The sequence below is a fragment of the Sinocyclocheilus anshuiensis genome, unplaced genomic scaffold (assembly GCF_001515605.1).
Source record: "Sinocyclocheilus anshuiensis isolate Anshui unplaced genomic scaffold, SAMN03320099.WGS_v1.1 scaffold207, whole genome shotgun sequence".
Taxonomy (NCBI): Eukaryota; Metazoa; Chordata; class Actinopteri; order Cypriniformes; family Cyprinidae; genus Sinocyclocheilus; species Sinocyclocheilus anshuiensis.
Window position 1 is genome coordinate 3,331,116 of NW_015551045.1, and position 26,100 is coordinate 3,357,215.

The 26,100-nt window shown below is 37.1% G+C and overlaps 1 protein-coding gene across 1 annotated transcript in view; it reads right to left on the reverse strand.

Moving 5' to 3' along the window:
- The window catches only part of LOC107661712 (gamma-aminobutyric acid receptor subunit alpha-3-like), a 151,893-nt gene that overhangs the window by 68,835 nt on the left and 56,958 nt on the right, over nt 1–26,100 (reverse strand). The window contains exon 5 of the mRNA XM_016451454.1: nt 7,492–7,712. Coding sequence (XP_016306940.1) covers nt 7,492–7,712 — 221 coding nt within the window. The remainder of the gene's footprint in view (nt 1–7,491; nt 7,713–26,100) is intronic.

A 26,100-nucleotide genomic window follows, 5' to 3' on the forward strand; every position in this document is an offset into this window, starting at 1 on the left:
CTTGTTTTAAGCTGCATTGAACCTTGATGGTATATCATGCAAAGTTATTTGGTGATAGTGGTGCTGAGAAGTTGCTGGTGTGAAGTTGCTGAGATTGACGAATATGCTTTCATAAGGTAAGTAAACTCGTGAATTATAAATCATAGCAGAGACTCATTAACTGATTTCACTAGATGTCCAGTTTTGTTGTTCAGTAATCTCCATCATATATCCTTTAATAATAGAATATGCACCCCATGGTTAAAAAATACCTATACGCCTATAATAAAATACCAATATAAAATATAAAAAGTATATCGTCTTTCTAAATCATTCCCAAATATAAGATTGTTGTTTAGGCCATTCATACTACGTGATATTAGAATAGGTACCTCTTAGTTTCAAAATACTTACAGTATAAATGATTTGTAATTTTACAGGTTGTTACCCCTTTATTCCACAAATGTCACATATTATTCCCCTACCTACACGGAGGTACTGAATAGGTACACTATAATTACAAAAAAGTTATGCTGTAACTTCAGTTTACTTTGCAGGTTGCATATCTGGTTGTTACCCCCTTATTGCCCAAATGTAACACATTGGTCCCTTATACCTACACGTACGTTCTTTATAGGTACACTATAATTACAGAAACGTACACCGTAAATTCAGTATACTTACGTAGTTCTTTGCGGGTTGTAATCTAAAGCGTTACCAAATTGGTAACACTTTATTTTAAGGTGTACTTGTTACATATATTACATGTACTTACTATTATATTAACAATTAATTATGCATAATTACATGCAAGTAACCCTAAGCCAAACCCTAATCCTAACCCTAACCATAGATTAAGTACATGTAGTTAATTAATATTACTCAGTACTTAAATGTATAATTACACTGTAACAAGGACACAACATATAGTGTAACCGGAAAATCCTGATTGATGTTGCCATTGTATTTTATACTGAATGATTGTATTATCATAGCAACACTATGAAGGGCATATTTGCTCTTTATAAACTATAAAGTGCAAATACTTTTAAACTTTATACAGTAAATATTGATCTGGTTATCACATTACTTTGCGTGTAGTTTGCTCCCTGTGCTCATATATTTGGAGTCAGCTCTACAACATCTAACTTACTGAATACAGATCAGCACTGAATGTTTAGAAATCATTCATACAGCTTTGCCCTAGACCCATTTCATTATGACATATAATAGCCAAGGCACATCTACTGTGTGGCAGAAAAGCTGATGTGTTAGTATTTTTCGTGACATGCTTTAATACAAGGTTAAATGAACAGAATACCTGATGATTTCACTACTGTCATTTTGATTTCATGGTCCTTTTCACGTTGGCCATCTGAAATATGTGAATATAACTGCTGCCATTGGTTTCAGACAAAACGCGCACACAAAATAACAGAATCCAAAATATGTGCATGTAGTCACATAAAACATACAAAAACACGCATAATACCTTAACAACACCAAAAACCCTTGCAACCACCCACAACACCCTAGAACTGTGGCAGAAATCACTACATTAGAAAGAAGCACATCTATTTTTATAAATGTATTTTTGTTTTATTTAGTATTTTGTTTTAATTCGATTATTGTAATATTTATTATATTTATTCAATTATTATAATTATTTATAATTTAATCACAAATAAAAAAAAAAATTCTGAAATGAATCACGGTTAATCGTGATTAATTGTGATTAATCCCACCTAACATTAAAGTCTTTAAATATACTTTTAGATTGCAATAATTTCACATTCAATCTTCAAATGAATGTAGAAATAAACAACATAAAGCCAGTATATTTTTAATATTTGTTAAATTGCATCTTTTTATGACTGAAGGCGAGTATCACTGATAACAATTCTACTGATGTCTCTAGGAAATTGTTATTTTTGTCCTAACATTTAACCATTGACTATAGCCATTCAACATTACAGTATAATTGAGAGTTATCAATTTTAACATTTATTAGACTTTAAAAATAACAACTTCTAATTGAAATTAATTTAAAACAATCTTCACATAAACCCATTATAATAAATGTCATATTTACCTGCGCCCTTGAGCAAGTAGGAAACATACATAAATTGAATAAAGTTATCAAACACTAAATTCTAAATGAAATATAGTTGAATCCAAAGTTATTGATTTCCTCTTTTTTCGTTTGTTCTTTGAATAACAGACAACACAGCAGCTGGGTTATTAGGTGATTTGGTTGCTATTACTTTAAGAGCTGCCGCTGCTAAACGTGATGCGGATCTGACACACATGCTCATAGTTTCATTCGTGCTTTAATATGAAATGATACAGGCTACTGTCACGGAAACGGGTGTGTGGAGGCAGGCAGGACGACGAGCACGACAAGGATTCCAATAATGACATTTATTGTAGACACAACAAGGCAGGTTCAGGTAGGTGAGACACACACTCGGGGTAACATTAACAATAACCGACACCAATGCTCAGACAGACAGGAACTAATATGGGGTGAATAATTAGAGGCAGACAGGTGAGCACAATGACGGTGATTAACTAATGATTAGACAGGCTAAACCAACACAAAGGGAAGAAACCACAACAAACAGTCCACAGGGGCGTTACAGCTACAGCGTGTGCCACTGTATTAGCACTGCATTATTGCATGCAATTGAAGAGCATGCACTACAAGCACAGTATAATGGCTAACAGCAGAGGCGTACCTACAGGAAGTGGGGGCCCCAGGCAAAATTAATCAGTGAGGCCCTTCTAAAAGATTTTTTATTTTTTTTGTTAATGTATCTTTGTTAACTAGTGATAAAATTATACAACATATGAAATGTGGACAAAACACATCTAACAGTATATAATGCACAAAACAGGACGCACACTCTCTCTCACTCGGATGTGCACGCTCAAATCTGTGCACTCAAATCTATAGAATTGCCTTCTCTCCTGGAATTGATGTTGCCAGAAGCCCATCAACCACCAGACTTCCATGACTGACTGATGAAATAACAAGAGTAAAAAAATTACGGATCAATCCTTGTTAGCATTTTCAAGCTGATTTTGGTCAGTGAATTCTCGTGATTTATTTTATTACTTAGCCTAATAGTTATTTGAATTTTGCATTAATGTGCTGATTTTGACAGCACTATTTTACATATATATATATATATATATATTAGGGCTGTCAATCGATTAAAATATTTAATCGCGATTAATTGCATGATTGTCATGAGTTAAAACGTGATTAATCGCAACGTAATCACACATTTTTATCTGTTCTAAGTGTACCTTGAATACTTTTCCATTTTTTAAAACTCTAATCAACATGGGCATGGACAAATATGGATGCTTTATGCAAATGTATGTTTATTATTAGTGAAACCATACTCAACATAGAGCATGAAGACTAGACATGTTTCATAGGTCATAGATGTTTTTCTTGTTCATGTCTATTAGACACATGAAAAAAGAACATAGAAATACCAGGTTCCCATTACTTCTCTTTCTTTGCACTGAGCAATTTACTTACACAAGCCTGTTTACATTATTTGCAGGACAGGACAGCTCACTTCTGAACATGCAAAATGCACCTTTATTATTTATTATTACATTTGTTTGCCTCTCTGTACCCACATACTCTAATTTGATGTAGCCAAATTCTCAATAAAAATGTTTTCATTGTTATATTTGACTGTTTCTGTTGTCAGACAATCAAATTAACATGAAATAGTGACTGAAACGAGACCCATTAAGATTACACCAGCTATGCCTTCCAAGATGTTAATCTGCACAAAAATCCTGATTTATAATCGAGCCGTCGTCTGATGAAATCAAATACACATAAGATAAAGACAATAGCTGTGTTGTGATTTCGACTATACTTGCATGTAAAATTAGAGAAGCAACGATCTGGGCTGCATTTCCCAAAAGCATCGTAAGTAGGGGTGGAACGGTTCGCGGAAAAAAAATTGAACCGTATGGGTCTCCACACACGGTTCGCCACGCACTAGGACCGCGGTTCAACTTAAATCTGACAATGCATCTGTAATATGGTTTGCTATAAAGATGCGCATTCTGGCTTCCCAATACATTACAACAACAGCGATGAAAGAAAAAAGTGGACAACCCATTCACTCTTGTTCAATGCAAATGCCGTATGCTGGAATATGAGCAGTCATCCCATCATAGCGCAGGTGAGACCTAAACAACACACGTTGATATCTGTGTTTAAACTAAACTCATTTATTAGGCCTTGCCAGTTTAAACATTTAAGAGCCAGAGGACGCGAGCTCGTGCGCGCAGTGAGAAGTTTTGTGCGTGCGCTCATCTGAAGCGCGCGAACCCGCGCCTCAGAACACGCGCAAATATTAAGCTCTCTCTGAAGTATTGTGTTTAAATGGACAAATTCACACAAAAATTATGTCAAAATGCCCGTCTTGGTAAGTATCCTATAGCAGACATAGCCGGCTGAACGTACTTACAGTGTCTTAAAGTGACAGCACTTTCTTAATATTAATCAAACAGCAACAACAAAAATCACTCACTGCTCTTGTTTGAATAGCTTTTGTAACTTTAATAAAGATTAATCTTTAATTTATACAGTCAAATATGCAATGCTGTTTTACATTTCATTACTTTATTCAATTTCTGTACCTAAAAACTAATGTTAGACCTACCAAAAAAAACAACTGAAAATCACTGTTTATTTTATTTGTATCTTTACTCTATTGTATTTATTTGTGCTGTTGCTTGTAGTTAGATAGATTATTCTTATTTTCTTTATTTTTATTTGACAGTATAGTTTTTCCCTAAACATAGCACATACCGAACCATATCGAAACAGTGACTCTAAAACAGTGATACAAACTGAACCGTTTAGAGATGAACCGAATATATATATAGGTGTGTGTGTGTGTATGTTTTAATATAATGTTTTGTTTTATATTAAACATTATAAACATTACATATATATGTTTTAAATAATTAAATAATGAATCCTTAAGTCACTGAGATTCTCTTTTCCACATTTTCTACAGCATGACCCTGGACCGACTCTTTTTTAATGCATGAAAACACATTGTAGACTGTAAAAAAAGAAAAGGGTTGACACTGACTTCACTTGAAAAGACTACCACGACAAAGAGCCCAAAACAGACTTGCTGCAGTAAGAAAGCAATAAAACATGATTAATCATTTAGCTTCTCTTTCTTTTCTCACAACTCAACACAAAGACACAAGTGAAGCTTTACAATGTGCTACACTAAACATGACAAGATAAGACATTTTAAAAGCTGCATCAAAAAAACTTCCAGTTTTCAAACTATAACATTAGCATAGTTAACATAGTTTATCATAGTGAGATGTTATGATAACGCGTAAGGAGCAAAGATGCCATATTTTTTATCTTACAACATGGTGATAAAGTGGAAAGGCTGGAAGGCCTGAAAGGGGGCATTCCTGTAGCTCAACCAGTCACAAATGGAGCTTGCAACAGCATGGTCATAGTTTGATTCCGAGGAAACACATGCACAAACAGAATGTATGAACCTTGAATGCAATGTAAGTTACTTTAGATAAAAGTGTCTGCCAAATGCATTAATGTAAATGTGTATGGTTTATTTGGCGATGTCTTTCACTCAGGCTAATTCACAAACCAAATAACAAAAAAGTTTGGGAGATAACTTACTGAACGCAGAAAAGAGCAACTACAAAAAAATGGCCAATAATTAGCTGGGACATTTACATGCTACGTTCACTTGCAAAAGATAATCAGAGACAATTACCATACCTTAAGTTCAAACCAAATACTTTTTTTTTTGTGAATTAGCCTCTCTGAAATTCTGAAAAAGCGTGACAGACATCGCCAAATAAACCAAACACTTATACAATGCAATTATGTCCTTGCCCATAATGGTCCGGAAACATCAGCGTTCTTATCCCTAGGAGCTCTAGTTAACAACTTTTTTGCAACACGCTTTCCCCGTGGGCAAACACAATGAGAGTGACAAGCCTTCAATAAAGCATCCAAATTCAAATGTTATTCTTAGCCTGGGGAGCACTGAAGCCATATTAAATGAATTCATATGAGACAGGGCCTAGAAGAGAATGGAGCAGCATCGCCCTTCCATATCTAGTGCGCCACCACACAGGGTCTATTTCATATGCAACCTTCATTATCGCCATAATCCCTGTGGACAAGCACTATTATGAATTGGAAAATGCCTAGATTTGCAGTTCTGATTAAAGCTTATGTATCGTGTAATTCAAATGCTTGAGTTGACAGACTGGAGATTGACTGGAGAGAATAAGTGACTAAATTCATGTTTGCTGAGATTTAACACCTTATGTGAGGGAAAAAGCGCTAATAGAAAACAGTGTATTAACTTGTGACGAGAAAATAATCTTTAAAACTGCCGTTTTCGACACAGTACTGTATCTTGCATGGTTAAAATGCAATGTATCCAGACTATTGCGTATGATGAATTACCAAGTGTTACTGTGCTACATTATTGGCTCCCTGGCAAGTGCAGTCTCTTACCTCAGGGTAAAAGGATTTCATGAATATTTTTAAGCTATGTACATATTGCAAATACGAAATTCATGTATGTTTAATGCATGAGGCGTGTTACCGTTAAACTCCGAACACAGCAGAGTCAGCAAGAACTTCTCTGTTTTAATCGATTGCATGCAGTTTCGTAGGACGCAGATCAACATCTAGCATAGATCTTGGAATCTTTTCAAGCACATAGCAGTTTCTCACAAGCATTTCTGCAGCGCTTCAAGAATTTCCATTCCTCATACTTTCGAGAAAAAGCTTTTTCTTTTTATGTTATGGGAAACCTCAAGGTTATGGCGGTCAGGTAAATTAGCGGTAATATGATGATGTAGTACCTTTTTCCTGTAGGTTGATGGCAATTTATTACATTCTGGATGAAGCTAAAAAGATTTGAAAAGATAAAACCCATCCTAGCTCAGAGATACAGATGACCAATCTCTCATAGTGACTGTGCACGAGCAGCCCAGGTGCTGTGTCAAAATGGCTGGTGCAATTGGCCTACTCTGTCTATGGCATCTGAACACATTGCTCTGGACAGCTCCTGGCCAAGCTAGTCACAATTCAATTCCCTGACTCATTCATCAAGTACTTGGGGTGTTTGCGTCACAGGCTGGGCCAGCTCCCCATCGTCCCGTTCATTTGGAGTCCGCTAATGATAAGAAGGCATTAGTCTGCCTCTGCCAGCTCATCTGAAAGGGCTGGAGAAATCAGGCAGAATTTGTTTTCAGTTTGACAACCTCGCCCCAAAGCCAGATAGGAGAATACTTGTATAACACACAAGTTCACCATTTGGTTGCGTAGTTTGCAGGTGAAGGGTGCGACGCAACTAGATCGCTTGCTTGCATCGTAGACTGGAAGCAGAAACTGTGCAAAACATTAAGTGAAGTTGCTCAACATGCATCAAGGCCATAATAGAGACTACCAAGTCATACCTCATTGTGTAGAGAAGAGTTCCGTTGTCTACCAGCCGCAGGAGTTTATTGGGTGTAGTCATATTGTGGGCTACTGACTTCTTGCCATTGTGGAAGAAAGTATCCGGAGTCCAGATCTTGCTGGCGAGCAAGTTATTAAGTGGAAGAACCTGCATAGGCCCATCAAACTTCAGCCTCTCATCCCGCCAACTTTGCCGGAAGAACACATCAATCGTGTATTCCTGGAGGAGAAAAAAAAGAATTAGTCAAGACTTTCTGACAGCCTTTTTTAAACTTCACTTCACCCCCAACTTTCCCCATTCCTCTGATCTAATGTCCTCTTAGAGAGAAAGCCTGTGCTGGCATGTGAAGCTTTTCTCCAATCTCGGCAAATTACTCTAAAACAGGAAAAAGATTCCGACTTTTTCCTCAGACTTCACATTTAACAGATTTTCCTGTTCGGTTGCCCTCGATTGGGCGAGATGCTTTTCTCAGTTGTACACTTCAATAATTCATCGCACTTTAAGGAGAGATGCAGCCTTGTTGGTGTGAGATCCTTAAGGCTCCTTCAAAAGTTCAAACTCGAATGATTGCATTTTCACAGCTGTCGCTGGAGGGATAAAACAAGCTTTTTCCAAGAGTTATCTCTCTGACCATATTGCTAACATGGAACAGGGGACACTGTCCTCGGTGAACCTCCGCTGAGCTGGGAATAGGAATAGTCTCAAATCCACAGTGATGAGTATCGCTCATGTTTTAAGACTTCCATTATTGATGAGGCAATCCTCTGCAGGTTCTCTATGGGAACAAACATCAAAAGAAATCTTATCTGCTTACATTTATTAAGTCATCCAATGCCATGACTAAAAATAGTGGCGAAAAGTTCTTCGGGAGTTAAAAATGAACGTTGAAATCTTTAGAACGCCACATTAATCATTGAGTGGGATCTGTAACTGAATCTTGTAACTGAGTATGTGACAGCAAACAATTACAGGACATGTCTCTTTTTTTGTTTTATGTTCTGCATTACAACCGAGAACTATAAGCTTTTTTCACGCTTCACAAGGCCCAATTTGCTGGAAAGATATTTGGGAAGCAACAGACGGAAATCTATGTTGCTCAGTCAATCAGAAATGTCAAGAAGCTCTTGCACAAAGGGAGAAAACAAGTCAGATAAAACCACTCATTACAAATGCCTTCCAGCCTTCAGCAGAAGGTTTTGCCACGATGGCAGGAAATCATACTGGCTGCAGCTCAGTGAATGACGGGTTGAGTTTTCAGCATTAAAGTATGTATACTTGTCATGTGTATGCCGGAGTACATCATTTATTTAGTAAGCTCCAGACTTCAATCTGAAGTTGTTTCAGATTCAAATTCTGCGGGTACTTTAGTTCCCAAGAAGTCGTCTGTATACCATCAGAAGTGAAAGCTGACACCAAATGACATCTACATCAGAAAGCACAGGAATGAGTTCAAGCAGGGTTTTCACAATCAAATTCAATGCTTACAATACCTGAGGAAATAAAACGAACACTATTTAATGCCAGAATAAACTCACACAATCTCAAAATGCATCATGTATCACAGATTGTTTTTCGTCACTACGACGGGCTGGGACACATATTCGACAAGGCCTTGGAACCTAACGCTGCTTATCAGCAAAACAGGGAGTGGAGCTGGAGCGGACTGATTACAGAATGCTTTGAGCGAGGAGGGGGAATTACTGTTGCTTCACTCCACTACTCTCACACATACTTCACTCAGAGTCCCTTTAACTCAGTAGAGTAAATCTAGCTTAATCATCTTCTGTCTTTCCATCCTCAAATGTAAGAACTCTTCAAATGGTTAATATAATTAAAGATTTTTTAAATACTATTTAAGATATTTAAGACATTTTACTTATTTTTAAATATTAATGAATTACATTTTTTTTAATACCGTTTAAGGAAGAAGTGTTTGTAGCCTAGAAATTCATTAAAATATATTGGGTCAGGGGTGTGTTGTTATTTATTTAGATTTGTATTGTACAAAAAAAATGCTGTTTCTATTTTGAAGTGAAAAGTTAAAGTTAGACCCACACAGTAAAAAAATTATCATCATTTTAACTGTAAACAATGTAAAAATGCTACCTGTTAATTCCCTTTTACAGTAGGCTACATGGTGAAAACCTGTAGGGGTGGGGATCTTTAGGCAGCTCACGATCCGACTGAATTCAGATGTTTCGTCCTGTCCTTAAGAAATAACTGTGTTTACATTAATTTCACATCATAAAAGCATTTTGTGATGCAAGTGCATTTATCCACTTACAAAGAATTATGCACAGCTGCAGCTGTGAGTGAGCATCAAAACGAACACATACAAAGCACACATGAGCATTTGAAATCAGCCATCTGTCAATAAGTGAGTTTCATGATTCAAATTTAAATGTTCAAAATCGATTCAGAATTGTTGTAGAGAAAATTAGGATGCATCTTTCTTTCTTTCTTTCTTTCTTTCTTTCTTTCTCCAGAATTATTCTGGCAACCACAGATGGCAGTTTTTTTTTTTTTTTTTTTTTTGTGATATCTGCATAATACTGCATACAGGCTTATCCATGAAAGACAATATTTCTCAACAAAACATGACCAAAAAAACAAATGCAAATATTGTACAATTTAAATAATGCAAATGCCCTCTGCTATGAATCCATCACAAATGACACTTTGATGGATGGTGTAGTACACCGCCACTTCTGCTCAAGTTTTTTTTTCCTTCTAATTTGCATATAATTTGTAATAATATTTGTTCATAGCGAGTACCTACAATACTGGTGTTCCCTGCATGTAGATGTTAACTTATGAGTCAGCACTAACATGGTTTCATAAAGTGACAAATAAATACAGAACTATTGCTTTAAGGCAGATTGGAATGGGACAAGAAACAGAAGTTTACTGTTAATGAGGATGATTGTGACAAGGTGTTGGTGCAGAACAGAAATGTGATCGGACAAGCATGGACGTTCCCGCATTACAACCCAATAAGGGTCATTTGCTTGAAGCTTTTTCAGAGAGCTGTACAGAGAGCTGTTGTTTTGGTCAGACAAAGGACAAACACGTGCAATAGAGATAAAGCACTAGATGTTAGTGCACATAACCTGATGTGTATATTCTGTAATCACAGCTGTGCTGATATAGAGCAACAGTTCGACAGCACAAGTGTTTGGAACTACTTCCTTCCACCACAGATTCAAATCTCAAGTTGACAGTTTAACAGATGAGCCCAAGCCTCTGTTACTAATTCAAAGTGTCACTTTAGAACTAGAATGGTACATACAGATTACAATATTTTTCAAGCCTAATCTTATGGTGAAAAAGGTAACTTATAGTGATGTATACAGAAATTCAATCAGTCATGGGCTTTACCAACCACATTTTAGTCAGCTGAAATATCTGTTTCAGCTAACTTGCCATTTTCAAAAAAGCACATGGCAAAAACTCTTGCAAAGAATTACAAGGCCCATTAGGATGAGCACACAGTATGTACAGTGGCTGGGAATCAGTAGTGATATGAAGACTAAAGTTACAGAGTTCAAACACTGTCAGACTAACTGTCTGACACCATGCAAAGGTTTCTAATGAGAAGTGAACTGCCTGCGAGACTGTCACAGCGCTCAGCTTTAATTACCTGATTGTAATGCAGTACTATTCCAGATACCTAGAAATCGCACATCTGTCAGACTCTGTTAGCAGAAGTGTAATTGGGAAGCTGAAAAACATGTCTTAACATGCCCAGTATTCCAGAGCAGCTCCAGTGTTCTAGTAGCTCCCACTAGTGATAGCTCATTCATGAACAATTACATGATAATCACATTGTCTACATTCACCCCCAGGTTTAAAATTTTTTTTTTTTTATTAAAATCAAAATGCAGACAGCGATTATAATAATGGTCCAGCATTCCCACGAGTTGACATAGGATAAGTGGTTTATAAAATGGATGTATGGATATAATGAGAATTATTATATAATTAAATTATGAGAAACATAACTTATTTTTTCACTTGTTCAATTATTCAATTTGTTCAATAATTTGTTCAGTCGGCAGTATTTTGTTCTTTTCGTCATATATATATGATTTGATATGATTTGATATTTTATGATTTGATATGATTGCTGTTTATCACTTTACATTGTGGCGGAAGCGCAGTGCTGTACGGATGCATTAAATTCTGACTGGCCCAAAATCTGCTGACTGGTTCTGAATTTTGGCAAACTATATAAATCTTTGGTGTGAAATATAGTTTGAAGACATAATTAATACAAACATCTGATTGGTGGTTTGACTACTGTATACCCTGCCACTGAATAGAGGAAAGGATCATGTTTAATTTAATATAAATTATTTGTAACATGTACTGAAAGTTTGCATTATTACTTAATGTAAACTTTAACGTTTTAATGACTGGTAAGGGAAGGACACATAGCTTGAAATAACCCACAATGCAGTTGCTATTTGCAGTCAACATTAAGAGAGATTATATAATCACAGCTTTTATGGGGACTGAGGGGAAAGGGATTTATTGTTTATTGTTCAATTTAATCACACTGCCATTGCAATGTTTAAAAAAAAGCTATTTTGGATATTTATGAACTAGATAGTAAGTCAGGCAATAGTTTGTTAAGGTCCTGACTACTGAGCTGTTGTTTACTCCCAGGTCAATCCTGATTGCTCTGTAGTGATGCATGTTTACTGCTTGTCAAATATTATTACTATCAATTTGTTCACTCAAAATGAAAATATTGTTTCTTCATTAGTTTGATAGTTACTTATAGGACATTATCCTCTTTAACATGTCTCTTAGTTTCATACAAATACTTGCTTCACACAGAGTTTAGCTCTGGCAGAGAAAACACAGTAGTATAACTGTACATCTTTACATGGTATTGCCTGTAACATGACTTTGTTGACTCTATAAATAAAGGAAAGCTCTGGGTTTAATCCAAGTTTCAGGCCGGCTCTATGTACGCCATCTGTGGCATGCATTGTCAGGCTCAACAATAAAAAATAAGGATGAGGATGAGAGAGTCTCACTTGCCTTTATGGGTAAGTGCTGTGTTGTCCTTGAAAATGTGTTGATCTTGTTCAATCATGTTTGTGCATTGCCAGCTCATGTTTATATCACCGCTCGCATCCAGTGTAGGCAAATTTCAGACATCAAATGACTGTGGACAGGGCCTATGGTGTGATGTATAATACAATAGGCACTCATACAATAGGCAAATTAATTTCCATTGTGATGTCACAGATCCATTTAAAAGGAATTAATATAAGCAATATAAGCTTCACATTTCTGCTGTCATTTGCCAAATTTTCTTCTATTGTAAGTGCATCACTGCTACTAATTTTACAAACTGAATGACAAGTAGAAATTATTTTCTGAGGAAAGCAACAGCATGCGTGTGATGTTATGCATAGAATTTGACTTGTACTTGGAATCTGAAACACTCCTTTCAAATATTTGTACTCTTTCATTGCCAAAGTCTCCCCAGTGGAGAATAACAACCCTGAGAACACAAACAACGGAGAGCATGTAACTTACCAGAAACAAGACTTGCAATGAAGTTTTCAGCCATTTTACTAATTGTGAAATTTTAAAACCTTATTTCAGAGGGCTTTTCCTTCCACCACAGATTCAAATCTCAAGTTGACAGTTTAACAGATGAGCCCAAGCCTCTGTTACTAATTCAAAGTGTCACTTTAGAACTAGAATGTAGAGGAACGCAGAATTGCTTTACTGAAGTTAAAAGCTTATTGTATTATGTAGAGTATTATAAGAGAGATTCACTGTGCAAGTGTGATTAACTGCATCTGATACAGCATTCATTCTTCAGCTCCATCTCATATTCACAATAAAACATTAGTTTGAATGTCGTCTGAAGAAAGCGATACCTTTGTCGTACTATCCTTTCATCTGTTATGGGTGATTTCTGATGACAGCGTCGCTCGTTGTAGTTGTTGGTCGCGTCCTACGGTGCGTTTCCACTGGCACGTAGTGAGTGTTTTCAATTAATTCCTATGGAAGTTGAGCCTAAATGCTCATGCAGTGCATTATGGGATTGAAAGTGGCGCAGAGAAATCGCTGAAAGCGGCCAAGAGCGTCAAAAATGTTGGACATTCCTCGACTTTATGCAAATATCGAGCTTAAAACGCCAGGCTAAAATCATTTGCCGTTAAAAGAAGATGAAATGCAAACAGGGTGTAAACATGGTTTTCAGAGGCGTGCTCTGCCCTAAATTTGACACGCCCCAGTGGCGTTGTAGCGTTGCCAGCGGCACTGAGTGCAGATCTGACACTGTAGTGGAAATGCACCATTACAAGGTGTTGGTTGAAAGAAAGCAAAAATAATGTTGTTGATTTCAACCTTGTTTTGGTCCCTTTCAAAATAAAAGTATTTGCTACTGACTCATTTATAAAGACAGTCCCTTGTCGCCATCGAATGGTCTAACAATGTAACTAAAATCACCATCACTAACAGATCGTTTCTCAATACCAAATACTTCTATTAAATACTACTATTATTTATATAAAATATTATTTATTGAACAATAATATTTAATATACAACAACAGCCATTACAAGTCGAATTATAGCTCATGTTTAACCCCTATTCACCTTATTTTTCAATGTGGAAGTAAGCTGGTTTCTGTTAATGTGCGAGACTTCCGGTTCATTAGCCGCTGTAGGGAAATAACGAGAAGAATAACGATGCACAGTAAACAGTAAAACTGTTTGCACTACAAACCAGTGTGTTCATAATTAACATAATATGTTAAAATAATATGGTAAGACACACCAGTTTGCAATATCAAGCAGTAAAACGAGCTGTTTTGTACAGCTAAAATTAGCTGGAAGCAGATAAGACCGGAAGCCAGACACATTCAATTTACAAATTGCCGTGCCCACGCTTACAGGAAGAAATAAGGTGGATAGAGACATCAGAGCCAGAGACAAATTCCAGAACAGCTGGCCGAGGTAAAGATGTTCGCAGCTAGTTCATGAGCTTTGAATAGCCGCTAACATCCTGGAGCTCACATCTCTGAAAATATACAAGCAAATTTTCAAATAGGCACTATCTTTTAAGTTTAAACAACTACGTTCTTGCCTAGGCACTTATTTTATTTTAGAAAAAGTATGTTGACTTTATAATATGACTAATTTTCTCACACAGTACAAACAGTTTTTAATCATGAAAAAAAAAAAAATAATAATAATATATATAAATTAATATAAGCAATATAAGCTTCACATTTCTGCTGTCATTTGCCAAATTTTCTTCTATTGTAAGTGCATCACTGCTACTAATTTTACAAACTGAATGACAAGTAGAAATTATTTTCTGAGGAAAGCAACAGCATGCGTGTGATGTTATGCATAGAATTTGACTTGTACTTGGAATCTGAAACACTCCTTTCAAATATTTGTACTCTTTCATTGCCAAAGTCTCCCCAGTGGAGAATAACAACCCTGAGAACACAAACAACGGAGAGCATGTAACTTACCAGAAACAAGACTTGCAATGAAGTTTTCAGCCATTTTACTAATTGTGAAATTTTAAAACCTTATTTCAGAGGGCTTTCTTCAGCCGTTTAATTACATTTCTCCTCGTTCTGTTTCTGCTTTTCCCACAGCCCTTTCCACACTCTTAAGAATTTACTTTATCCCTTTTAATTCATCTGTATTAATTATAGCACATGGAATGTGTTAATTATGGCAGAAGAAGTCTGAAGAGACGGAAAAGAAAAAAAGTGAAAGAACAAAAAATGAACGAGAACATCGACGGTTGTTTAATCAAGAATAATACACTTCAGTGTTTTGTGCGAGTTTCCTACTTGAAAGTAAGATGTGGCATTATCATTATCAACAATGCATAAGCCCTGATCACCTTTTTTCCTGCATGTACATGCTGTCTCTAAAGGATTAATTTTATAATACACAATTAGAAAACAGTGAGCTAACATGCTCTTCTAATTCAGAGCCGTTCTTCAAGGAAAAACCAAGAGAAGCGTATTGTCAAATTATGATTAATTTAAAGATCATAACTTCTCTGCAGAGGTCTGGTTGATCCATGCAAGGTCACAGAAGAGAAGGAGAAAGAGTGTTATGGGCTTTCCTTACACTTGCACTGCTGGGGCACTGGGTTTTGACCTACATTTCAGCAGTAGAAGAATAAATGAAAAGAGGGAAACCCCAGGAGAAGTGGATTCTAGACCCAGTGCTACAGAAGACACTCCAGCAACAAGCGCCTGACGGACTCAATGGTGGCCGCTGGCTTGTGGCATAACATGTTGCGCTAATGAGCTGTGAGATGAAAGGTGTTGTCAATGCTAAGCCACTTCAAACTGAGGTAAAAAAGAACCCTAAACCTAAGTGAGAAGTGAAAATGGGGGTTTAGTTTTTATCCCTACTGCAGCACTGCAGGCCGAGAGGACAATGTAACCACTTGAGCTCCTCTTCAGAGGGATGATGGGAAAAACACCCACTTTCTATCAGAAAAACAAAATAAATGCTCAGATGGTGATGTTTGAGAAAGATTTATAAGATGTCTGAATATTTATGCTGCAGTTTTGCTTTTAATGTTTTATTCCATTTCAGGACTTTTTTTTTAATGGAATACAAACTAACACAAACTCACACACCAACACCATGGGTCAATGGGTCAGAGTTTGTGTGTTAAGGTCACTGAAAAGCTCATTTTTAAAGACTATAACTTGCATCTTATGAGATTCAAGTCGTTGCTGAATTTTCTTGCTATGAATGAATCGCTGATTTCCCATGCTGAGGCTTTTGTTACTATATTCCGGTCTACTGAAAATTAATATGGTTAATAATGAACTATTTAAACAATCATGAGGTCAATTTATTAATCAATGGATACTATTTTTACATTTTGATAATTGGAAATGCTTTTAAACTCTCGCAGAATGGCATACAGGTTCTTTTCAAGCTGCATTTGCTGTAGATAAGCAGTACTTTAACTGGTATATATGAGACCATAAGATTGTGGGCAGGCCACCTTAGTTTGGCTCCTAATTTAAGCTACTTTGAATATCTTTGTCTAAGCAGCAGAAGAGGATGATCCCAGCCACTGAGCTGCTAGCCAGTTTGTGCAAGCCGTGAAGTCATCCACATCGCGGCGCTTATCTGCATGGCACAGGCTCTACAAGAATGTCTGACATGAGCAAGTGTGGTGCCAACTAACGGGACGCAAGCTACTGCGCAAATTGTGCTGGAAGAAAAAAAAATGTTCACCTAAAATGCGCTTAGATGCTCAAAAGACAAGCAGCAGACATGCTGTTGCTTGGAGACCGCCCAGAGTGGAACAGCATCCAACGAAGCAATCAATCTAATGATCTATTTAATTCACTTCAATTCAGCCAACCTCTTTAATCCACTTAACCAATCAAATGGAGATTTTATTTGTGGGGAAAAAAGTGAAGAGAAATCAAAGGGTGTGAAATCTGGGATTTAAAGGTTGCATTGCTATAATTCTGAAAAAGCATGGCAACATTTGTATACGCATTCAGAACTGTATAAAACAGAGGTCAAACCTTTGAAGTATCTATAAAACATTATACCCTTTAAATGTGTAACTATGAATGAGATTACATTATAAGCTTTCATTTAACATGTACCACAGAATGATAACGCAATTGTTGTGCTGTATCATTTTTATCAGTTTCATTAGGTTTGGTGTATTGGGTCTCCTGCAGTGGATTACTTATATATAGATGGTCATGTCACAAAAGAGTGGTCTGAAATACAATCTGTGTGTTTTAATTCCCTGCTGCTACATGAGATTGGAGCAGCTCTTACGCCAGCAGCTCTGGTGAAAAGCGTTTCATCAAAGTGGCTGCAACATTTCTTTGACTCCATTTCTATAACCGACCACCCGCGTCAAACAGAGAGTGAATAGTCAATCACAAGAATGCAATGCTTTTAATTTATTCATCTATTTTAATCTATGAAACACTGTATGATCAAGGACAGTATTAATCAGGCTTAAGTCGTTTCACATGACTCACGTCAGAACTATATGCATATAGAAATATAAGTATATATATTATTACCAAGCAAAAAAATATTTTTTTTTTAAGAGAGAGAAGTAGGTGATGTCTGCCAAAAAGGAAAGACATTTTAACAATGCCATAGAATCATGCACAATACAACCGTTTTGAAACCCTCCACCTGTTTCCTGTCTTAAAGCCTTTTGTGTGTTCTTCACATTCATGCATCTCTCTGATTATTGAACAGATATGATAATGAAAGCAACCACACAGAGAAAAGGGAAATTCAAACAGGCTGTCTCATCAGCCTGATTGCTGATTATTTCAGAAGAATTACCTGCACGTATTGCAGACAACCAAGCCCTGGTGCTGGTTACAATCACCTTCCATAATAAAGAGAATTTGATCTGAAATCTCTCTATTCAGAGGAGACAAAGAGAAATGGGCCATTGAGTAATGGGGACAAATAAGCTTGTCTGTTATTTTTCTTTGTCTTGTCCCTATGCAATGTAATCTCTGTTTCTCACTTACTGTATTGTGTGATTCTGTCTTTCTTCCTCTCTGTTTTCTCTACCTAACCTTCTAAGGTTACGTTTACACGACAACGATGTAGTCAAAAATGGAATAGTTTTTCCCTTGCGATTTTAAAAAGTTTCACGTATACACGACAATGTTTTCAAAACGATTTGCGTTAACACATATCCGCGAAAATGGCCAAAAACGCTGTATTACGTATGCCAGGCCAGTAGTTGGCGCTGCCACCTTGTTACTAAACAGTACCTGTAGGGAAGTGACGATTATATGTTGTATATGATGCGTCTCCGCTGTTGGTTGTAATATTGGTAAATCCACACTTTGCTAAAGAAGCGTTAGCAAACTCTTGATCATCAACAACAGTACCATGTACTCCGCCATTGTTGTGTATGTTTATTCGCGCTTGCCTTTAAAATCGACATGTACTGCACATGTCTAAATACCTAACACGTACTATGCACGAGCATGACGTCACCGTTTTCAAAGATTCCCGTATTGGGTGTTTACACAGAAACAATAACGGTGGCGTTTTCAAAAACTTGCACTTTGAAACCTGTTTTCAAAAATATGCGTTTTCAGTCCCCCAAAACGCTGTTGTCGTGTAAACGAACAGTCAAAACGCATAAAAAGTTTCCCGTTTTTGGCTGAAAACGTTGTCGTGTGAACGGCCCCTAATGCATCTTTGCAAAGCCCTCTCTGCTGGCAATCTGACCAGTCAGTACATGATTAGCTGTCATTCATCCATTACAGCCTTTGCCACTGTGGGTTTTTAGCATTTGACTGCTGGGCAAAACACATTTGGCAACACTGTGTTCCAGGGCAAAACCATGAGAAAGCACTAGCTCAAAAGCAGGAGGAGAAGCAGGAATTCATAGTGGCACAGGGCATTACTGTTGTCCAATGGAAAAAAAAATGCTGTTTAGATTGTCTAGGATCTGAAAAAATGTTGTCATTAAAGATGCTATTTAGCCCCGTTTCCACCGCAGGAACTTTCCCCAGGAACCAGGGACTTTGGGCCGGTACTCTGTGTGTTTCCACCACAGGAACCAGGATCTAAATAAAGTACCGGGTAAAAATCTGCCCCTCAGAAAGTCCCTGCTCGCGAGGTAGTACTTTTTCAAAGGTCCGGAACTTACGGGGGTGGGACTTGGGCGCTGAACATGCTGATTGGTTGAGTTCACGCAGCATATTTCAACCACCATTTATTCGCATAATTTTTTTAAATATTACTGTTATTGTGTCATGAAATGTAGTTTTAAAAGTATTTCAGGCGAGAATGTAGTTGTTTAAAACTCAAATCTGCGGTTTATTTATAAAGACAGCGCCTATCTGAAAATGTGCTTTGCCGATTTCGGAGACGTGAGCTCAACGTGATCACCGGGCGCTCAGTGCTTATGTTTCCCGACGAGAGCAGCCTCAACTCAGCTAGTCCTTCTGATATTTGCCGCTGGCTCTGATGTCTCTGTAGTGGTTAAACATAAGACATAATTCATTTTGAGTAAATCTAAGAGGTAATCTTTGGTCTTTATTCTGTTAATCTATTAATATGTTAAAATGAAAATGAAAAGAGGCAATGCTGTTTGATATAATATTTCGTTTCATTGTAATGTACGTTACCTGAACTACATTTCTGTGGCTATTAATATGTTTAAATAAAAACGAAAAGAGGCAGTGGTGTTTGATGTCATATTTTGTCTTATTGTAAATACAGTGAGGAAAATTGAAGTAGCCAAGGCGAGCTGACTGACGTTATTAAGTACGCTGCTGTGTGCAGAATTACCAGACTTGCGTCGTCCCGTCTGCGGAACTTCACACTCCTGAGTCGAACTTGCGAAGTCTGAACTACCGAGGATACAAGTCCGAAATTTGCGTACTTGGTAATGAGAAACGCGCGCAGACCTACGTCACCAGACTATTTGCCTAATTTTCTCGGTACTTTAGACCACGATGGAAACGCAGACAGCAACGGGTCTGGGGGAAAAACGTTCCTGGGACAAATTGTTCCAGGTAATTTCGGTGGAAAAGCAGCTTTTGTAATATTGACAGCTAGTGGCTGAAATTAGTACTGCAGTATAAATTCAAAATATTGGAGAGCATTGTTCCCCCTCTCCTGCTCACGTGGGTTTCCAAGTGCAACAAGGAACAAGCGCAAAGGCAATTATTAAAAAATGTTTCCATTACCCTGTTTTTATGCACATTTTGAAGTATCGCATCAGAAACCAGTGATGATCCCAAACAGCAGGCATCCACATCCGAAAGCAATGCCTGCGCATTTATTGTGCTTTGTCTGCTCACTCTGAGGCGCAAGTAGTTTATTATACATTAAAATTATTACAGAAAGTGGCTACTCCTACTTTTTCTTAGTGATATGTAGTGCCAGTTTATCAGGAAGTGACGATTTTGTTCCTTTTGACTCACTGGATGGAAACAGTGCTTATTTGCAGATGTTTTATGCGATATTTCAATTTTGCGCATAATTTAAATTTGTTACTTTGGATGGAAACCCAGCGAATGTTAGGCAACGAGACTTACACTGTAAGTTAATGTGTTAATTTATCTGAGTTTTAATATTCCTCTGGTCATAGAGCTTCTTAGATGGATGGCGACCCAGTTTGTTTGCTGGTTTCCATGGCACCAATACATTGTGTTTTCCACTAACTGGCATTCCAGGGTGTCAAAATACTATTGAGTAAATTGGCAGTTGGTGCAATCACAAAACATAAACATAAATTCCAAAACAAAAACAGACATTTCAACACAGAACGCACAGTTCAAATATTGGCTGTGGCATTGTTTTTTTTTTCGGAAAAAAACAAAACAAGTATGTGAACTCATATAAGAACACTATCACACACTAACACATCTTGTATAAGAACACTAACCAACCACAAACATTACTGTGAATCCAAAAAGGCAGGCATTGGTGTTTTTTAGGAGACAGAATGCCTGTCATATGATTATTATTATTATTATAATAGTTATGTTTAAAAGTAAAGTCAAGTAAGTATTAAAGTTAACACAAACAGATCCAAACAAACTGGTGCATGAACAGTTATATTCATTTTGTGATTTCAGAACGTCCTACTACCTCAGCATCTAACAAACTTTCTTAGTGAACTGTCAAATTCTCCCCACTTATAATTATTATTGATTATGTGACATGTCTGATTCAGTCTTGAGTCCAGTGCTTTGGTGGTTACGTTGCACATATTTCAAGGTCAAAATAGTTTTGTGTGATTGTGTTTCCCTGGACCAAGGGAAAATGACAAAGTTATACTCATAAGCCTACGACATCGCAAAGTCAGAGCGTGTTATTAAATCATGAAGCACTCATAATTCAAAGTCCTGATTGCAATCAAACAAAAACGTTATCACACCCATCCATATGAAAGCTCATTATAGAGATCCGACATTGGGTAATGGCAATAAACTAATCTGAGAGAGAACATCTAGACTGGGACTTGGGAAACTGAGATTCTTACATTGCCTTGCAATTAGACAGCATGGATTTGTGCAAACCGGCATAACGACTTGTATCTATGGAAACACAATAACAGCGCTCATGGGTGCCACCCATTAAGGATGCAAATTGTCCTCTTGTAGACACTGCCCAAGAAGCTTTTAACACAGCAGCCTTAACATTGACATGTCAATATATTGAAAAAAAAAAAATACTAGGAGCTAAATTAGTTACTTTTATACACTGAAATGATATACTCAGCATTTGATTGGGACATTTACAGTATATAAAAAGCACAGTTTTTGAAATCTTTTAAACAATGACTGTACATCTCACTTAACTTCTACCCGATCTTTCTCTGAGTCCTAATTTGGTTATTGCTTCCCCTTGAGCAAGGACACACTGTGACTGATACGGGCAGCCCACACACAGCAACCTCGGCAGCACAACACATTAATAAAAGACTTAGCATTGTGTTAATGTTTAAATATTTTTGCTAAATAATGACTTTTACAAGTTTTTTATGCTTCTTTTAGAGTCTGACAGATGGGGTCACTATGCTGCTGATCTGATGAAAAGTGCTGCAGCAAACATGAGGGTCAGTATAAAATTACATAATTTTTAATTAGGCTGATTTATCACTTGGAATGGGGTGCCACACATTGCACACTCCTTGAACTAAAACTCCTTTGTCAAACCTTCGGTAGTTTCAGGTTATCAACCAACAGAGAAGTGCCACTGCATACTTGATTAACCAAAAATTTACTTATATTTCGAGGTACAGCACCTTAAAAGACATAAGTACAACCCAGTCTCATTGAAAATACGTGCTTGTTGCGATGTTTCTGCAACATGTATATTACAGTATGTACCTTATTGCACATTTCATGGCAGTTTCAAAGTGAAATGGCTAAAAATAAATGTGCATTCAATACGTGACAGTGGCCTTATTTTTATTACATTGGTACAGGCACGTATTGCTGTGTTTTTATTATGTTGCTTCAGATAAGTATTGTGGCGGTTCCAAATTCAAATGTCTGGGGAGTGTTGCTAAAAGGTTAATGCTCTATCACAGTGGTTCCCAACCCTGGTCCTTGAGGCACCCCAACACTGCACAGGTTGCATGTCTCCTTTCTCTGACACTCCAGTTTCAGGTCTTGGAGTCTCTACTAATGAGCTGATGACCTGAATCAGGTGTGTTTGATTAAGGAGATATGCAAAACGTGCAGTGTTGGGGTGCCTCCAGGACCACTGCTCTATCATATGTAAAGGTACATTTTTTGAGTTTTGCAGAAACATAGGTAGAGGCACGTATTTACAATGACACTGGGTAGCAACAAGAACGAGCACAGACTAAGAAATGTCACATTGAGAGATGCTCAATATGAAACCACAATAGCAGCCTTGTTGATGTATTTCTGAATATTTTCTTCAGCAACATAGAATGGCCTTGATGTAATCTTTTGGAAACTGAATGGGAAAAGTGGGCGTTCCATATCAGAATGGCAACATGAATGTGAGTTTGCAGTCGCTGGAGGATGACTTCACTCTCCTTAACTTTAACCAGTAGCCAGCATACTGTCAGTGACATCAGCCAAAAAGAAAAGTGGTTTTATTAGAACTGGTTTCCATTACTGATAGGCCCATCCTGATTCTGCACTGCATTCATGGACACAGTCAAGTTTGTGATTGGTTACAGTGTTCAGTCATTGCAAAACATAAATGGTAAAGAGAGTAGTGGTGTGCGATATTGACAAAAAAATCTCAATATTTGTTTTTTTTTCCAATAATGTTAATTAAACAATATTTTGCTGAGTGTGTTTTTGTGCTGGTCCTTGTCTGGTTTAGGCCTGTCATGGATAAATAAATATAACACTAAAACTGCCAGTAGGTGGCAGTAAGTCCCTGCTTTAATGAGTGATTAATTGAATCATTAATTCAAACAATTCATTCAAAATTGCTGATTCATTTAGAAACGAAGCAAGTGGCTGTCTTTATGAATGGATCATTAAATGACTGATTCGTTCAAAATCAGATTCACTCAGGAACAAAACACCACACAGTGTTGTTCTGAGACACGCAAATGTTCTTATCTGGCTTTGCTTGGAACTATTTTAACGAAATATGTTAATACGAAAAAACTACGTTTTTTTTACGTAAAAAAAAAACTACTATGTTAACGAAAAAAGAAAAAACAAAAACAATATTGTGTCAAAAATGTAACTCAGTATTGACTTCTTGTTTGTTGAACTGTTGTATAAAATAAACATCTCATTTGCAATCACGCTCACACAATAATATTTAAGAAAACTGCACTCTTGCTTGTGTGAATTTACCCATAAAAAGAAAAAAAAAAAGTTTTTTTTTTTTTTTTTGCTTTCATAACTTGAATTTTAGGGGCATTCAAACTGCAATCTAATAGGCTTCATTACGCAGTGAATGCTTCGGCATCACCCTAGCACCATTTTGGAGGGTATCACAACGCATGTGTGTGCTTTTCCTGCACGTAAACAACGCATACGTCGTGATACTCTCCAAAATGGCACCTGAGGGTGACGCCGAGGAGAAGAATTGTTGAATAAATTCTTTCTTTTTGTTTTCGTTGTGCACAAAATGTATTCTCGTGGCTTCATAAAATTACAGTTGAACCACTGATGTCACATGGACTATTTTAATGATGTCCTTACTACGTTTCTGTGCCTTCACCGTGGTAGTACCCTTGCTGTCTATGGAGGGTCAGAGAGCTCTCGGATTTCATCAAAAATATCTTAATTTGTGTTTCAAAGATGAACAAAGGTCTTACGGGTTTGGAACGAAATGAGGGTGAATAATTAATGACAGAATTTGAATATTTTGGGTGAACTATCCCTTTAAATGTGTTTAAATCTATGAATAAAAGCCTATTTTTTACCTGAAAAAAATATTTAAGAGCTTAGTTAGGTAATATGTGGCAGATACCAGCAGTTTCTTGAGTTCAACTTGAAATGAGACGAGGACTTTTCATGCTATAGGACAACCATGTCATCCTCAGTTTGCACAAGGCTCGACACATCACCTGGGGTGGATTAGCCTGGCCTAAATTTCAAAACAGACCACTTGTCAGATGAAGCCCAAGATAGAGAAGGGGAGGAATGGGCAATGACAGTGCGGACGAGCAAACAAATGTTACAGAGCAGTGCAATCTTTCACAAGACAGGTGGAAAAAGAAGCATTAGGCAGAAACAAAAATAGAAGCTAAAAGGCTTGGTAGGAGAAAAAAAGAAATTGAAGGCTGGATGAAGGATGATGGAGAAGAAGATCTAGGATGGAGGTGGAAGGAAAAATGGTTAGAGTGAAAAAGACGACGACATCTGCTATACTTAAAACTGCAGAAATAACCTAGAGATAATGACTGTACGGATGGCCTCGTTAAAGAGGAAAACGCTTCTGTTACTAAATGAAAGAAATGTCTGTCGTAATCTGCAGACTAGGCCGTCACATAAGTGCTCTGCTCTTTACCGGTCTCATGAGATAGTTCTTGACCTTGTTTCACTTAATGTCTTTCACTCATTTCTTCCATAATAGTGTAATGTCATGACTGACAGCTCAGGCACTCGGTCAAGGCTGCGGTGATATAATGGGACTAATGTTAGGCCTGTAGGAAGCATAGATGGTGTTTTTGCCCCGGGAACTTTTAAGACCATGCATCTGTTCAATGGCATAGTATATTTAGAAGAATTTTGACACTGTGCTATTTTTGTCCCTTTTGATGAGGATGATTAGGGAAAAAAAAGAGTCCTTTCATTTGGTCATTACACCACAGTAATGCTTGTGAAATGGGAATGGGAGCAGGGTAGGTAATAAACTGACAACTTACATTGAGACTTGTCAGAATATAATGAATGCATTAAATACATCAAGTTCTTTGATTCCAAGAACACAACTTCGAGATGGCCTCAACATTACTTTTTCCTTATTAGTTTCAGACGATGAGATCAATAGCACTTTTGACAATATGAGTAAAAAGAGGTACATCAGATGAGAACTCCTATCATCGACTAAGGATGTCAAAACTACTGGTACTGCATTACCAAATCAATACTGAGAAAATAATAATAACAATAAATATAAAAAAAATATATAAATCTTCTGCAGTCTTCTCTCAAATGTGCTTCTTGGCAAAAAATGTCCTGCTTTCTGAGATATTAATGTATTAAACACAGCAGTGTTAGGGGTAACGCATTACAAGTAACACAAGTTGCATAATCAGATTACTTTTTTAAGTAACACATTACTTTTTCCAAGCAGGAGAAGTCAAAACGAGTGCAAATTCTGCGACCCACTCTGGTGCCAAATCCCTACAAAGTGATGTGAACAATGAGTCTGCGACAAATCTGGATCAGCATGAACAGGATCATAAGAGAGATTTGTTACAAAGCCTGACAATAGATAATATTATCTGAAGCAAATCTGACATTTGCACAAGCTGTTGAAACAGCTCTCAGTATGCAAACTGGGGACCACAACTTGAACTACTTAAAATTAAAATAAGGAACATGACAAAGCCTGAATAGAGTGTAAATATAATCATGACTTTGCTAGAAGGTTGTAAGCAA